This window comes from Triturus cristatus, chromosome 9, assembly GCF_964204655.1.
Source record: "Triturus cristatus chromosome 9, aTriCri1.1, whole genome shotgun sequence".
Taxonomy (NCBI): Eukaryota; Metazoa; Chordata; class Amphibia; order Caudata; family Salamandridae; genus Triturus; species Triturus cristatus.
In genome coordinates, this window is record NC_140592.1 from 488934954 (window position 1) to 488951604 (window position 16651).

Here is a 16651-nt window from a genome sequence, read left to right on the forward strand (position 1 = left end):
TGTTTAGGTGATCAGTGTTTTCAAAATGTCAAATTAATATTTTTATTTGCACATACACTGCATACATATATCCCCACAAAAGACGGCGTCAGAATGTTCGCCCATATTCTAGTTTATTCTACCTGCTTTTAGACAAAAAATTGGACTAGAGAAACTTCTCTGGCCCATTCTTTCATGAACAAACAAGGCAGGTATAAATGGGTTTTTATGGTGTCCATTCTTAAGACGTATACTTTGGAGTGATCCACAGGAAAAGACTGGAGTCTTTACAGTCAATGACGCCTGGGTTATACCTAACCTCTCAAGCACAGGAGATGCGCCGCATAGACAGTCATTAGGAGCATTACACATGCATCGTATCAGAACTCTCAAGTTTCCCATGCCCATGTGTGAGTGGCTCATTAAGCCCAGGCGGTTTCTTTGCACTATGGGACATATCGTCTAGATTTCATAGTTTTAGAAAAAGAACTACAGTGGACACAGGCCCTAGGAAATTATTCCATTCCTCCCTCCAGCAGGGTACTTACTGCCCCTAGAATAATAGGCAAAGGACACATATAACATGTTTACTTTAAAACAAATGTAAATAGATTAACTGCCCATGAGACCTTGACCTGCTCGAACGTGAAAGGGGTATGTTAGTTTATTTATATAGCGCGCCATATCACAGGGAATCAAGGGAACGGGGGTTTACGTGAATTGCCGCGTATCACAGGATGTTGCTCAGACGCCGAGACTGGAACCCGTATTCTCAGCTCCCGAATCGGCAGCGCTGGCTTTCTACGCCACATGCTCTCCCCTACAGAACAGTTTACGTTGTTCGTGGTGGGGGAATTTCCCCTACCCTTCCCCTGACCAGGAGAGTTGCCAAATACTCAGGGTAAACAGCAAACCACGTCAAAGCAGAACTTCCTGTTAGCGGTTACTCCCATCCACGAGGAAACTCAAATAAAAGCAGACACCAGTGTTCGCAAGCACGGCTAATGAGGAGAGTTAAACCGCGGGAAGAACGCGAGGAATAAACGCGCAAGACGAAAGAATGACCCCTCCAGCCGCCCGTATCCTCCAAAACTGTGAGTACCACAGGTGTATTTTCAAGGAACTATTAGACGCGGCGCCGGATAGGCGCCCGTTGATATGCACTTAGATTAAATGTTACCATTTCAAGAGGACGCCTCTCTTTGCCTACACCTCAGTGTGTGGCTTTTGGATATTTTTGTTGGCTAAATAATGTTATCTCCCGGCTGAGTGAATTGCTTTCGATGGGTTCTCGCTTAGCATGCCCACTTGTTCCATTTATTGTGCCTGCAGCTGGCCAGATTATCCGACCAGCCATCCCATATGTTGTACCTACACGAATATCATAGCAAACATTTTGACAACCCAAAAAAATATCTTGGAGATGAGTATATATTGGTCAGTATTGACCATTGTAAACATTACATCTACGTGCTTTGAAGATATATATGTTTTGTCAAGGTACATATATGTGATATAAATTCAATTATATCACATATATGTAGCTTGACAAAACTATACCTTGTCAATATTTTGGACGTCAATCAATTTTTGCTACAAGATTTTTGTTATAGGATATTTAAAACTCGATAATCTAGTACTATGAATGAAGGCGATAACAACAATTACTTTACATAGTAGGAATATACAATTTTTTTGTGGGAGATCGTGGAAACTATGTACTTTTTATTTTCAGTTATTTTTATTGATGTTTTATAAAACAGTTGATATTCTCTTGAAGGATACATCAATCCATCAGAAAAATTGTGAGGACCATGTATGTTAGTGTGAGCTCAGCCCCGAGCCAAAACACTATCCCATGTTAGGTCGAGACCGAGCCCGGTACCGAACCCCTGGATATTATTCAATCCCAGGCACCATGTATGCTTGGGAGATCCGATAGCCGATTGACTATCAGCCTTCTGCTTGTCTCCCAAGGTCACAGGTTCTTCTACTAGTCCACCAGCCGGAATCCAGTATACTTCACTGAACTGTCTAAAATATATAATTGTCTTAAATCAAAAACATTTGTAAAGCGCATGGGTTCTCAATAGGGTGTCCCAGCACTAACAGGTCAATGAGGCAAAAGAATTTACAAGTGAGAATTGAAACACTTCAACAAAAAGCCAAGTCTTCAACTGATGTTTAAAACACTCAGGATCCTTATTGGCTTTTGGAGGGAGGCAAGGGCACAGAATTCCAGCCTCCGGTAGCCATAGCAGAAAAGGAAGACTCACCCCATCTTTTCATTTTTGTCTTGGGCACTACTGTCAGTAAAGCCTCCATAGAGTGCAATGTTCTTGGAGGCTGGTAGTGCAGTAGCCTGTTGGACAAATAGCTAGGGCGCAGTTTATAAACAGCTTTGTGGGCTAAGCAACCAATGCAAATCTTTAAGGTGGGCATACACCATGCTACTCCTAGGAATCTTGAGTAAAAGCTCAGCAGCACCATTCTGCACCACATGCAATCTTTTTAACAAGTACTCCGGGAGACCCCAGTAAAGAGCATTCGCATAATCCAGCTGGGACATTATCAAATAATGGATCCCCAAGCTTTGACAGAAAGTCAAGAAACTTCCTCAACATTCTGAGGAGGCCAAAACATGTCCCGACCATGCTTTCAACTTTCGGATTTGAAGGTGAGATTATTATGAAATGTTACTCCTAGATTATGCACTACTACTTCACTGCACTCCACCGTGCACAACTCCACTCTTCGCAACTTCACTGTACTCAGGAACAATCTACTCTACGCCATGCGCTCCACTCTATGCAGCTACACTCTACCCCGTTCTACTCTAAACCACTGCACTCTCCACCAATGCACTCTACACGACTGCACTCTACGCCACTGCACTTTACTTTGCACCACTGTACTCCACACCGCTGCTGTCTATGCCACTCTACTCATCGCCATTGCACTCTAGACCACTGCACTCTACAACACTACTCTACAAGACTGCACTCTCCGCCACTGAGCTCTACGCCACTCTACTCCACACTACTGCACTCTATGCCTCTCTACTCTGAATCACTGCACTCTATGCCACTGTACTCTACACCACTGCACACTACTGAACACAACTCTACGTCACTGCACTCTACACCAATGTACTCTATGCCACTCTACAGCAATGTACTCTATGATACTTTACTCTTGCAGAACTGCACTCCACGCCACTGAATCTGAACTACTGCATCTATATCAGTGCACTCTATGTCACAGCACTCTATGCAATGAGATCTTTTTTAAAACTGCTATTTTTCACTGCAGGCGTCTTTTTTTTGTTTCTCTAAACTGTGCAAAGACTACTGAAAGTCAAATCCCCTTACCCCCCCTCCCCAATCTACAAAAGGCAAAAACAGCCCTAAGCTCTAAGCTGAGTGTATAAGAGACTGCTTAACCAGTTTTGTGGTTAGAAATTGTGTCTGTAAAGTGTATATAACACTCTAAAAAAACAAGGTTTTTTTAAGTGCGCAAAATGCAGTATCTAGTAGTTTTACATCTGGGCCATACCTGCAGGTTTGAGCAGGAGCTGCAAAGTGTGAACAGTGGCGTAGCTAGGGGGGGGCGGTGGGGGCGGTCCGCCCCAGGCGGCACTATTTTGCGGGCGGCGGCCGCGCGGCACTGGTGGCCCGTTAGAGGGCACAGCGAGGAAGGCCTCCTGCTCGCGACCTGTGAGACCCAGGCTGCCCAGGGCAGCGAGCGAGGTCAGGCCTGGCGCCGGCAGCCCGGAATAGCCCTCCGCAGCTCCTCTGGGGGCAGGGCCAGGGAGTTCCCTTTTATACCAGAAGACAAGGCGAGAGCAAATTAACCGGCGGGGCAGATTCCCGCTCCCCCACTGCATGTCTTTTCTACTCCCGCCATTGTGTGTGCCACTCATCGATGCGGGAGCGCAAAGTAAGTTGTTTCCTTTTTTAATGTTATATTTCCTCATTATCGTCGGTCTGTCAACTCCCCTCACTCCGCCCCCTACCCCAACATGTGGAAAGGAAGCGGCCTATGGTCTCTGACCCCCGGTGATTAACAAACAGAAACAGAATACAGCAGCCCCGTCAATTCATGACTGTGGGGAGCTGGGTGTCCCACATCTCCGATACATGCATGGTGTAGCATTGTGCTGTCTCCTCCCTTCAAATGATTGCAGCAGGAAACACGGAATCATCTTTCTAATCTAAGATGTCTTACTCATATGTAACATTAGTTCAGTGCAAAGTAATTACACACCCTGCATAATAGGGCTTCCATCCTCTGTGTGTGTGTGTCTGTGTGTGGTGTGTGTTTGTGTGTGTGTCTGTGTGTGTATCAGTGTGTGTTTTGTGCGTGTCTGTGTGTGGTGTGTGTCTATGTGTGTGGTGTGTGTCTGTGTGTGTGTGTGTGTGTCTGTGTGGTGTGTGTGTGTGTCTGTGTGTTTTTTTCCCAGGACAGCGCATCCTTGTTATCCAGTCATGTCTATGAACAGTTCAAGTGACTAGCAAACGTTTATTAGTTATTTAAAAGCATAAATATGTAAAAAGCATGCATCTAACATATTTACAAAATTTAAAAGTGGTTTAAGAACAATATTGCATTTCCGGCTAACAGAAATATCTCAGTTAGAAAAGCAAATGGCGCATTTCAAGATTAAAAAAAGTAACAAATCACAGCCAGAGAACTTGCCCATGCAGATGTATTCCATTTGAAGAGAGCTTGGGGGGAGGGGTACCAGTTGGTCTGGGTGCACAATCACATCATGAATTCTCAATGATCTTAATTAAGTCCGTGGGCAAGTGGTGCAGTGGAGCAGAAACGGTGCTTCCGTCGCGGGAATTTTTATGTGATCAGGTGCCTGCTATCGGTGGAAGAATCTGTAAGATGGCACCCTATCCTGCTAATCCTATGAAAGTAGTAAGCGTGTTAACCACCCATTGTCATAAGTGACGCCTTCATCCAATCTTGGCTTTTTAGCCAAGACCACTTTGCTTCTGTGGATCCTAGAACACCAGAAAGCAAAGTGCTGTTTGTCACAAAAGCAGGATTTGATGAAGGTGTCACTGATGTCAAAGGGTCACTTGAAGATATGAAGTACTGTGTCCCTCCTTTCCCATAATGCTTTGTTGCTCTTAAACTGAACTGTACCACTAGCAAGTAGTGTGATCCGTCACCAGTTTTGAAGCTTGCATCTCTGCAGTGATTTGAAGAAGAACAATTCAAGGAAAAAAAGGTCTAGGCTAGGTCTGGGCATAGGGGCATTGGTCTTTACTCAGTTTTAACCGAATTGGGCCCTCACTCAGTCTTACTGATAAGCCCAGCCCCCACCAGAAGCCAAAACTCTACTCCTGCCATGGCTTCGTACCTTAGTTCAGCCTGCCTCAACCTGAGATACAATGTCACACTACAGCACAGAAGGACATTGCCAACTGGGCACTGGGTAGGTCTGTGAGGTCCATATTGTTCTGTGAATAATAATGGGGTTTAAGTCATTTTCCTGTGTGTTTCCAACTGCCTCCCATGCACACAGGATTTTTGCTTTTATTTGCTGATATCCTTTTAATTTTTTCGGGCTCCTCCTGTGAACCCCTTGGCTTCTGTTTTCTTGCATTATCAGCATTTGCTCTCTGTGGTTTGGAACAAAGCTGCAACATATCTTAGAGGAGGCTGAGGTGCAGGACCTCATATATCTAACAACTTTAACCTAAAGTCTTGTTTAACCCAGAAGGTGGGCCAGATGTGGTTGATTTCATGTAGCTTCAATATTGCCTTTGACACACTGATATGGACCTACCTTCTTTGTGGAGGTCGGGAGTTTGGAAGAATGGGTTTAAATTTGGTTGCATGGTTTCCCCTTGCCTGGTTGCTTGAGGGTGTTGATGGCACTTTTGCAATTATTTTTTGTATTGTATTGTAATTTCATTTATCTAGTACTCACTACCCATAATGAGGCATCGAAGCGCTTTTTCAGTGAGTGGAACGCTACTCCGGAACCCATAAATGATTAGTGGTGAATTAGTATAGTGAACATTTGAAAGTAATTTGAGTGGTGTATATGTTAGTCAGTTATTTGGATTGAGAAGGATTGAGAAGGATAGTGGAGGGATAGAAGAGGGAAAAAGGTTTGCATTTATATAGCGCTTGCTACCCTTGATGGGGTGTTAAAGTGCTTTTTTGGCGAGTGGCACGTTACTTCAGAACCCAGAAAGGAATAGTGGTGAATTAATATAGTGAAAATATGAAAGAAAGGTGAGTGATGAATATGTTAGTCAGATTATGTGGATTGAGAAGGGTATGGAGAAGGGAAAAATGGTTTGCATTCATATAGTGCTTGCTACCTCTGATGGGGGGGTTGAAGTGTTTTTCGGCGAGTAGCACACTACTCTGGAACCCATACAGTGTTAGTGGTGAATTAGTATAATGAAATATGCAAGTCATTTTTAATAATTTGAGTGGTCGGTATGTTAGTAAATTATTTGGATTAAGAAGGATACCGAAGGGGTAGAAGAGGTAAAAAGGTTTGCATTTATATAGCGCTTGCTAACCCGTTGAGGTGTTAATGTGCTTTTTCGGCGAGTAGCATGCTTCTCCGGAACCCATAAAGGATTAGTGGTGAATTAGTATAGTGAAATAGGAAATTTATTTGAGTAGTGGACATGTTAGTCTGTTATTTGGATTGAAAAAGGATAGTGGAGGGATAGAAGGGAAGAATTTTGAATAGTTTTTGTTGTTGTTGTTGTTTTGTTGTTGCTATACCCTTCATTACGAGTGGTTATTCCCCCAGTAATGAGGAATAACTTCCAGATCTTGCTGCTTACTGCACCTAAATGCCATCTTCCGGTTTTCCCCTGATAGATATCAGTAGGTTTGACCTGAAAGCATTTATCAAGGGAACATGGTTTTCATTCCAAAACTCATAAATCCAATAAGTGTGGTTCCCGGAGTTACCGCACATAGCAGAATTTAATGCAAACTCGTAAGGAAGGCAAAGAGAAACTTACCTTGGGAAATTTTTCAGACAGCATAAAATTGAGATTCCTCAATTTTCACAGCATAAAACAGGATTTCAAAAATTATAACTTCATGTAGGGCTGATATGTGGTATGCACTCCTTTCGTGTTGTAATTGTTCACGCAGCTCTCTGATGGATGTCACATGCAGTTTTTCTGAGTCCCCAGATAGATCATGCAGTGTGTGTGTTCTCCTTTGTACTGCCTGTCACCGGTGTATTCAACTGTGTAGCCTTGGACCGTGTCATGTATGTGCATGTAACTTGCATGATCGAGGTAACTGTTAGCAGCGATACTACGCGTCTCTCGGACCTCTTTCAAGTGCTCGCCGTCCTTTTTCCCCACCACCCCTCCCCCAGGGGCGGCAATCTGAGGGATAGCCCCGGGCGCCACAAGCTCTAGCTACGCCTCTGAGTGTGAATTGGACCACACTGTATCCAAGGAGATTGTGTGCTCAGGAGCAGCTCCCAGCCACTCTGCACTCCAGTTTCTGCTTTACTGGTTGACCTTAAGCGCCCCTGGCCAGGCCTCTGCCCTCCTTGGAATAGAATCAGTATTGCGTCACATGCCTGCGCTATGACTGTGGTGCCCTGCTTCGTAACTAGTTTCCTAATCGCAGTTGTTTCAGCTTCCACTCATCTTATTGTTTCCGTTGCCCAGATCAATATTTTAGGACACAAAGATTACTTTCTGCTCTTGTTATGTGTCTCTTGGCTAATAGCATTGATAGCATGCACCCATGCATCCATCAAGCAGGTCATAGGGTCATACTAGTTGGCCATGCCAGACACACCTGGCAATGTCCTTGTGACAGCCTTTAACCACCGTTTTTAAAAACTGTCTCAAACTACCATCTCATCCACTTCCTTCTCTCCCACAAACAAACACTCCCCCTTAAAGTTTTGTGTTTATTTGCTGCACTTGCTTATTCAGTAACGTAAGGATTGTTTTAGAGCCTCTATTTGTTTGGTGAGTCGATGCCCCTGGGCAGCGCTCACAGTCAGAAAAGGGTCCTAGCTCCACGGTTGGAATGCCAGCGTAAAGAGTTGTTTGTAGGTCCTGTTTTTGGCAGACATGCACCTGACTTGGGTTGAGTAAGTAGGCGGCTGTGTTTTTGTGTAGAGAGGCGGAAAGGAGTCTGTGCAGCTAAGGTTGTGTCTTCTTCCAAGAGGGAGTCCTGTGGGATCCACAACGAGGCTGTTGCAGTAGTCAGTGTTATTAGAGAGGTAATGGAGGTTGGCTCTGATGCAGGGGAATCAAGTTAGATCTTTGAGACATTCAGTGTGTGACTGCATGGGTGGTGATGAAGATGAATACAGGAGTTCAATAACACGTCCGTACTCCTCGAAGAGGAGATAGCATATCATGAGTGAACAGCATGGGGGTGGATAGAGTAATTTAAGCAAAGGAACCTGGGATATTGATCTTTATTGAAGAGCTTAACAAATGTGAACGAAGGGGAATACAGCGTTGAATGGCTGTCATCGTGTCTAAGATTTGAGCCTGAGGTGAGAAGAGAGAGATGGCAACTAGGGGTAAGGAAAATCTGAAGATGAAAATTTACTCAAGGAAATTGTATAGTTCTAGATGTGGGACAGCCTCTAGGAGCATCTGATGAAGAAAATACAACAATTGAGGTAAGGTAGGATCAAGGTCATTGCTGTGTCGGTGATATTGAGGTGGGGGTTGCTAGTATCGGTGAGTGATGGAGCATCAGTGTCACAGAGAGTTTGAGGAGGAAAAAAGAGAAGACATTGATGTAGGAAGATTTGATTAAGTTCAATGAATAAAAGATCAGCCTCACTGCGTGCAGTTCCCAAAGGTCAGAAAGGACTAGGTTAAGTATCCATAAGTCAAAAGCTTGTGAGTGAATCAATCCAAAACGAATTGTTTAAATGAAAATAATAGTTTGGGGAGAGGTTTGTAATTGTGGAACCCTAAGTAATGAATCCTCCTGGACAAACCATCCAGCCACAGACATAACAAGCATTGGCATAGCCAATAGGTCTCGCTTTTGGGACCTTATAAGTATTTAGTTATGCAGCACAATATCCTTGGTGCAACAACATCAACTGTTGCATGGTTAAACACTTAAAAGGTCCCAAAGGCGAGACCTATTGGCTATGCTCGATGACTCAATTGTGTGGTGTCCTTCTGAATTGTGTGGCATGATGTGGAATTCTGGGATGTGGAATGGATGTATGTGGCGTGTAGTGTAATTGTGTTGAGATGAATTATGTGGTTTAGTGTTGATTTCTGTGGTGTGGATTGGATGGATTAATGAATGAAAGGTTGGATGATGAGTAAAAGATTAGCTGGATGTATGGGTGAAAGGCTGGAAGGATGGACGTGTTGAATGGGTTGATAAATGGATGATAGATGGATGGATGAGTGAGTGAAAGGATGGGTGTAAGGATGTATGAGTGAAAGATTGAATGAATGAGTAAAAGGGAGGACAGATGGATGGCTGAATGAATAAATGGATGGAAGGCTGAGTGAAAGGGTGGATGGATGAGTGAAAGGTAAATGGATGGATGGATGGATAGATGTGTGAGTGAAATGGTGGATTGCGGTTGATTGAAAAGATGGATGGATACATGCATGGATGAATGAGTAAAAGGATTGATGTAATGATGCATCTAATCACAGGCATTTACAAATGCAGTTTAGCACATTAAAGCCAGACAATTTGCCAAAAAAGGATTGGTTTCTTATTGGTTGCATATACAAGAAAAATAAATGAATATGATCCTGTGATGACAGAGTGTACTTTTCACTGGCAAAATAGTCCCTCGAGCATTTTAATGGAATCACTTTAAAGAAAATGGAACGATACCCCTGAGGATCATTAATCACTAGAGGTATCTTGACCTTTTTATTGTTGCCTGCAAATTGTTAGAAGCAAGGAATGGGGCAGCATGTTGCACAATATAAACAACAATTGTAGTACTCACCTTTAAAAGCTGTTAGCTTTGCAAGAGCGTGTTTGTATTGGTATTAGAAAATAAATTAAATACAAATTGGCACTGGTAAGTCACAACATAGGACCATGTATGCGCACACCTGGGTGGCCATCCCACAATGCTATTTATTAATAAAAAAGCATTGCAAAATTGTTGCGCTTCTGTGCATATGTGTGTGTCTGCTGCGTGATGCAGTGGCAGTTGTTGTGACATATTGTTTGAAACTTTTGTGCACCATTCCAATATGGTGAATGAACATTTTAGAAGGGTAAATAGAAAAAAATTATGCATAGTGTTGTGCAAAGCAATAGAAGCAACCTCCCTGGAAGCAGTGTGATGCTGCTGGGGCAACACTGGAATAATTGAAAAAATAAATAAATAAAAATAAAGTGCAAGCAGGAATCGGATGGGCAAGAATCACGATATGCAGGAAGCAAACGGGCCAGTAGCAGTGTTATTCTGCAGGGCATTCGCACAATGATTTGTTGAAAAATGTATAACTATTTTAATTTCTTTTGTGTAATACCTGCACATGCTTGCTTCTAAGAAATGCAGTTTTTAAGGTTATGAGTTTCGAATCTTGGCAAGTCAGACTCCCTTCTCCATTCATCTGAGGTGGGTGAATTGAGAACCATGAATTGGGCAACAGTTATATAACATAGGGTAGTGAAAAACGTGAGTTGGCCGTTATAAAGAGCTATATAAAACTCACGTTATTATTGTTCGTTATTCATAATTAGGGTTCCCGGGTTTCCGTATTTACGGATTTATACATATAAATACAGACGGAAATCGATATTTCCTTTGTCTGTATTTATATTTATAAACGGTAAAATACGAGTAAATGTTGCCGCGCTGCCGTGCCGTTTCTTTGCCACGCCCCCTTCTTCCAGGAAATGCCTTCCAGTCCCTTTCGATCTTCCAATCAGGGTCCTTTTGGTGCCCTCGTGTGGGCCTATGGGCTCAGGATCTTGCAGTGACGACCGGCCTCTTCAGCCAATCCTGGTCTGGTGTAAGCGTCACTGTGTGGGCGTGCCATTCCTACTCGCCAGGTAAAGTGTATTGCGACGACGATGGCGGAATGGTAGTGTTTTTTCTCTGCTTCATTTGTTCTGTTTTCCATGAGCTTGTTTTGTCCCCTCTCCCACCTTTCTTTTTCTTGTTTCTCTTTATTTTCTCCCGTCGCTCCGTTTTCCATTCTTCTCTTTCCCCATTAATCGCTTTCTTTTTCTTCCTCTCGGCGGCTCCTTGAGTTACTCACTCTTCCTTGTCGTGTCCCTCCCCCCCCTTCTCTTTTTAGCGCTCTTTCACCCTCACCCTGAGGGCAGCCCTGCCTTCCTCTGCTTGCTTGCTTGCAGTGCGTACTGTCAGTGATCTCTCCACGCCCCTCTTCAACTGGCCCCCCTTCTGGACTCAGTCCTTGCCCGACAAATAAAGCGCACGCATCCGCTAGAAGTGCTGGGAGGGAGAGGCAGAGTGGACTCGCTATCCGAGGCAGTGCAGGGGCAGAGAGGACTCATCCCTCGGGCAGTGCTATGCAGAGTGAGGCACTGTCGAGAATTTCTCATTCATCTCATATTAGTGAGATGCTCTTGTCATTTTTATAAAATGGTTGTAAAGTAGTACAGTACTCTCGTGGAGATACTGTCAATCTCTGCCATCGCCTATGGAAGTCTGCGGGGAGTTTGTAACACTTTTAGAGAGTTCTGGTGACTTTCAGTGTCTCTGAGATAAAGAAAGAAAGGTCTTTCGAAGAATCGTGCAGTATCGTTGCTCACATGAAACAAGGAGAGGTTTTGACAATGGGGAGGGTAGGGGGAGATGAAGGGGGTGGTTAACGGGGGAGGAGGGGTGCATACCGGGATGATTTGAAACTGGCACAATGAAGCGGCCAGTGTTGGTTGCTTAACAGCGCTTTTTAGGTCCAGATAGCAGACACGGGGGAGGGGGTGGGCATTAAGAGTACAACAGACGGAAATGAGACCGTGGGAAGGAGGGAGAAGAGGGGAGGAGAGAACCCATGAGGGATAAGGAAGAAATGGAGAGAGAGATTGGAAGTGTATCAAAGAAAGCTAAATTAGGATAAAAACATTGGGGTGTGGCATAGGACTGCTGAATGTATTGTGTTGACCAATAACAACCGGGCGCAGATGTGCCTTGTCAATGTAAATAAATGTGGAAAAATACTAGCTGTAGCGTCGCGTTTTGCTTGTGGCAAAAATAAATATGGATAAATACAGAAAAAAAGCCCAAAAAATAAATATGGATAAATACAGACGGAAATGGCAAAAAAATAAATACCATAAAACCGGGAGCCCTATTCATAATGTACCTTTTCATGTAGCTTTCTGATATATTTTCCATTAACAATTCTCTCAAATCTCGGAAACACTTTACCTTTGAATTGTGTGATCGGGGACACGCTGCCCCGAAGTTAAGAAGGAGAGCATTGGGCCCACTGTTTGTACTTGCACCCGGTCCAAGCTCAGCCTTCTGGTGCCTAGCAATGCGGGCAGTGAATTAGTGTAGGAGAGAGGGCACAGGGACAGCCCTACCCCTCCTTCGAGAGCTGAAAGAGCAGCGCACTGAGAGCAGGGATACTCTCGGTGGGAGCCGTCTCTGATGGCGACAGCTGCGTCTGGACTCTGGAGACAGGAGGGGCAGAGGATGAACTGTCCATTCATGCTCCTTCCCTGGGAGTGGGCCACTGGAAAGGACGCCAGACGACAACTTCCTGTTTAAGAGCACTTCACAGACAGTACCTGCTGGAAGGGGACGCAGCAGACAGACAGACACGGTGACAAGGAGGGCAGGACCGATGAGGAATGAAGGGACGCTGACGTCACAGAACACTGTCTGTTACTACGGAGGATGGGATTGGGCACCAGAACCCTGTTGAAGCCACTTTTTCAACTTAAAAAATTAAATAAATTTTTCAGCATCAGAAAGTTTCAAAAAGGAACATTGTGACCCGTAATTCCATCTGAAAAGGCATTGAGCGGTATATCTTTTATGAGCATAATAAAAGATCCACATATGTGCAACATTCACCTGTCCTAAGAAAGGGTCAGTCACTTCTGCGGGGGCAGTGATGTAGCAATACTGCCTTGCACTCTGTCAACAAGGAAAACAAAGAGTATGGCTCTTAGATTGGAAGCAGCCAGACGCGTGACCAGAGACACGCGGCCGCGAGACCCGCTCTGTGGTGGGGGAGGGGGAGGAGCGTTAAAGCCTAAAGCAAGCAAGACGGAGAGGCGGAGCGAGGTGCGCACGCTTGTGCGCGTAACCGCACGCCCTATGCCACCCCGGTAGGACTTTTGAAAGCCCACTCACTAAATGTCTTGCCAGAGTAGGGCATGTGCTGGCTCAGGCGAGACCTAAAAATGGAGGCCTGGATAAGAAGAATGGAAACTATGTATCCCTTAATTTTCTTCCAAATCTTGATCTCTCCTTGTGGCGGGTTAAGCGCAGGGTGCCATTGTATCGAAAGGCAAAGACAAATCGGTGTGTCACCAAGTGTGATTGGAGTTTTGCCAAATAAGCAGGGCCCAGGAGGCTTTGTTTCTAGTGGCAGACCACCCTAGACTTGCGGTGGAGCGAGGAAGGTGATGTTCCCAGGAAAGCAGGAAAGAACCGCAACCCCAATTTTGGGTCCAAGCAGGGAACCAAGATCCCTTCACCAGAAACTGATTTTGCAATGCAACTCCTTGCTGCCTTCCAGGAGCTCTATCTTCCTTTGATGATAGCAAAATGCAATAAGTCTCCAGATGGGAGCAAAACATCTTGAAGGAGAAATGTTTTAATATTTTAGGAATGGCTTATGTTAGGCACAGTTTAATTAATTTATGTTCCTCTCTAATTATGTTCCTGACGGAGATCATCTTTCATACTCTAATGTGGACCCAGCCATAAAACTATTTGGCAGCGCTAAGAATGCAACAGCGCTCTAGATGTAGCAATCTCAAACTGCCAAGGCACCAGGTCCCGCAAGGTATGTCAATGAACTCTGGCCTAGATGCAAATGTTTTGGAACCGAGTAAGTGCCCCAGAAACATGCCCAGAAAGGAATCCTTCATCAAGAAGTGATAAAGGGAGGACCCTAGACTGAACAGTCTTCTGGATTGGCTTCCATGGCTAGAGGCTTCTAGAAGTAGACTGCCGCCCAGAAGTTAAAGAACCGATGGAGTCTGCAAGAAATTTATGACCACTGAGTAGTCCAAGTGAAGACTGTTGCCAGAAGTGCACAGCCACCTGCTATGCCTTAGTGGCTGAAATGTGCTTGAAGTTGTGGGCCAGCCAGGTGTGTTGGGAATGAATATGAGCCTACCATCATTATAAGGCCTCCCAGTGGGACTGATTGAGGGAAGGGAACAGATTGCACAGCACAAAGTACAATTTAATGACACAAACTCCTGGAAATGAATGGTTAATGAGGAATTAGTGAAGCAGCTGCGAGTGAACCTCCCCCAGGCATAAGGGCTAAACAAGGGAGCAGCCAGAAAATTAAGATGCCCCCCACCTTGAATCAATATAATAGTTTTGTTCACCCTTATTTCCATATAGCTATCCATTCATCCTCCACCCTTTCCTCCACCGATCCATTCATCCATATTTCTATCTTTTTATCCTTCAGTTCATCCTTTCACCATTCCTCTCATACAACCTTTCACACACCCATCCTTTCACCCACCCGGCCAACATTTCTTGTCCATCCTTCCATTTTTCGTTTTTACGTCGATCTATTCTTACACCATTCCATCATCCAATGAGTATTCTGTTCACACAGCAGCCCATTCATCCACCAATTTCCATTCTTTCACTCTTTCATCTGTTCTTCCTTTCATGCATACATACATCCTTTCAAGCACCCTTGAGCTCTTCTGTCCATTCATCCTTTCTTGCTTCATCCATAAATACTTCCTTCATTTGCTCTTTTCAACCTGACTTCTTTCCAACCTTCCTTTCTTCCATGTTTCCTTACCCCTTTCCACTTGTCCACCCTTTCTTCTATCTTTCTCCTTTCCATTTGCTGTCATCTTTCTTTCTTTTGTTCTTTTCTCTTTTGTGGTCATTCTATTTGCGGCTGTCCACCCTTTTTCAATAGTTTCATAATTCTTTCTTTGTCTTCTGGTTCACTGAACAGCTTTTACATCCAACCCCCAGCACTACCCTGGTAGCCCCATGGAGTGTCTTATGAGGTTTTCTCTGCATACCTACAGACAGAAGAGGCCAATAAAACGAATAAATATTTTGGTGAGACCTAGCTTATCGGGCCATGGGGGCCAGTGGGAACCCCCCCTTTAGCTGCAAAAGCTGGGGGCTAACGACCTCACTGGGGCTAAAGGTGTACATCCTGATTGCAAAGTGTAAGATGGATGTCTGCGGAGATCACTTGGAAGTTAAACCAGTAAATAAACCTTTAGCCTTTTCTCTCCCAGAGCTAAAAGATTACCCTCAACTATTTAATTTCTTGGGGCGACTGCCTTGGTGTGCTAGCTCTGAAAGAAAATACCCTTTGTCCGTAAGACTCTGCTATTGTTCCTTCAAACCTTGAAAATCTAAAGCCCACCTTTGTCAGCACTATCATTCATCCACTGTCTAACCATCTACAAACCTTCAAATTACGGTTGCAGGACCACCTGCAGACCTTCAACTTAGGGCTGTCTGTCCACGTGCAAACTGTCAACTTATGGTTGGCCAACCAACTACAGATCTTTAATTTATGGTTGCCCGACTACCTGCAAGCGTGCAATTTATGGTTGCCCGACCACATTCAAACCTTCAGTTTATGTTTGCCCAACCACCTGCAGACATTCAGCTTATGGGCACCAACCAACATCTACTTCTGAACATTTGGCCATATACTTACCATTAAATTATGGACTGTTGGCCACTTCACCATCATTCTTGCCACATGCTCTGTTCTCTGTCTTGCACGTATTCAGTGGTATAATTTCTTAACTCCTGAACCCTCTTCTTTGCCATGTAGATTTTCAGAAATATTCTAATGTATTAATGGACTTTGCAAGTTTACTCTGTAAAGTGCTTGCTTTCTGTTTTACCTCCAGTCAACGCCATAAAAATAATTAAATTGAAACGAAAAAATTTAAGATTCAGCAATATCAGAATTCACAGGGAAGACCAGCCACTTTTTAGCTTCAGTTATTTCAAGTAAAAGCTCACAATAATTTCCCACCCTAAAGCATACCTTTCTTTGGCAGTCATTGTAGCTTTTAAAATCACCTATTTCACCCCTGTTAAGTTTTAAGACGGACATTCGTCGGTGACGGTGTGTATGGCTGCAGTTGAGGCTCCTAATTGAGGTAAAAACTTGAACTTTTGTGGACAGGTCCGTGTTGGAAATATTTTATTGTTTTGTATCTATGTTAGACCTGGCATCTTTTGGCGAGTTTACCCAGTCTTTTTCCTTCTGACCTCTCTGTTTTTGTGGTACTCTGGATCTTGTTTTTGCTGGTTTTTGTTTCTGCGCACTTTAATACTGCTGATTAATACTAAAGTGTGAGTGCGCCTTCTGTAAACTGTTTTCATGGATTGGTGTATCCTTGATTGGCTTATTTAATGTATTCCTAAGTCCCTAGTATAGTGCACTCACTGTGTGTGCCCAGGGCCTGTAAACCAAATACTGCTAGTGGGGCCTGCAGCACTGATTGTGCAACTCACACAAGCAGC

General features: G+C 44.1%; 1 protein-coding gene across 1 annotated transcript in view; it reads left to right on the forward strand.

Annotated features, from left to right (window-relative positions):
• The first annotated feature begins 908 nt into the window (after positions 1-908).
• The window catches only part of LOC146798188 (toll-like receptor 5), a 39674-nt gene continuing 23931 nt past the window's right edge, over positions 909-16651 (forward strand). The window contains exon 1 of the mRNA XM_085625460.1: positions 909-1073. Coding sequence (XP_085481586.1) covers positions 1040-1073 — 34 coding nt within the window. The 5' untranslated portion in view covers positions 909-1039. The remainder of the gene's footprint in view (positions 1074-16651) is intronic.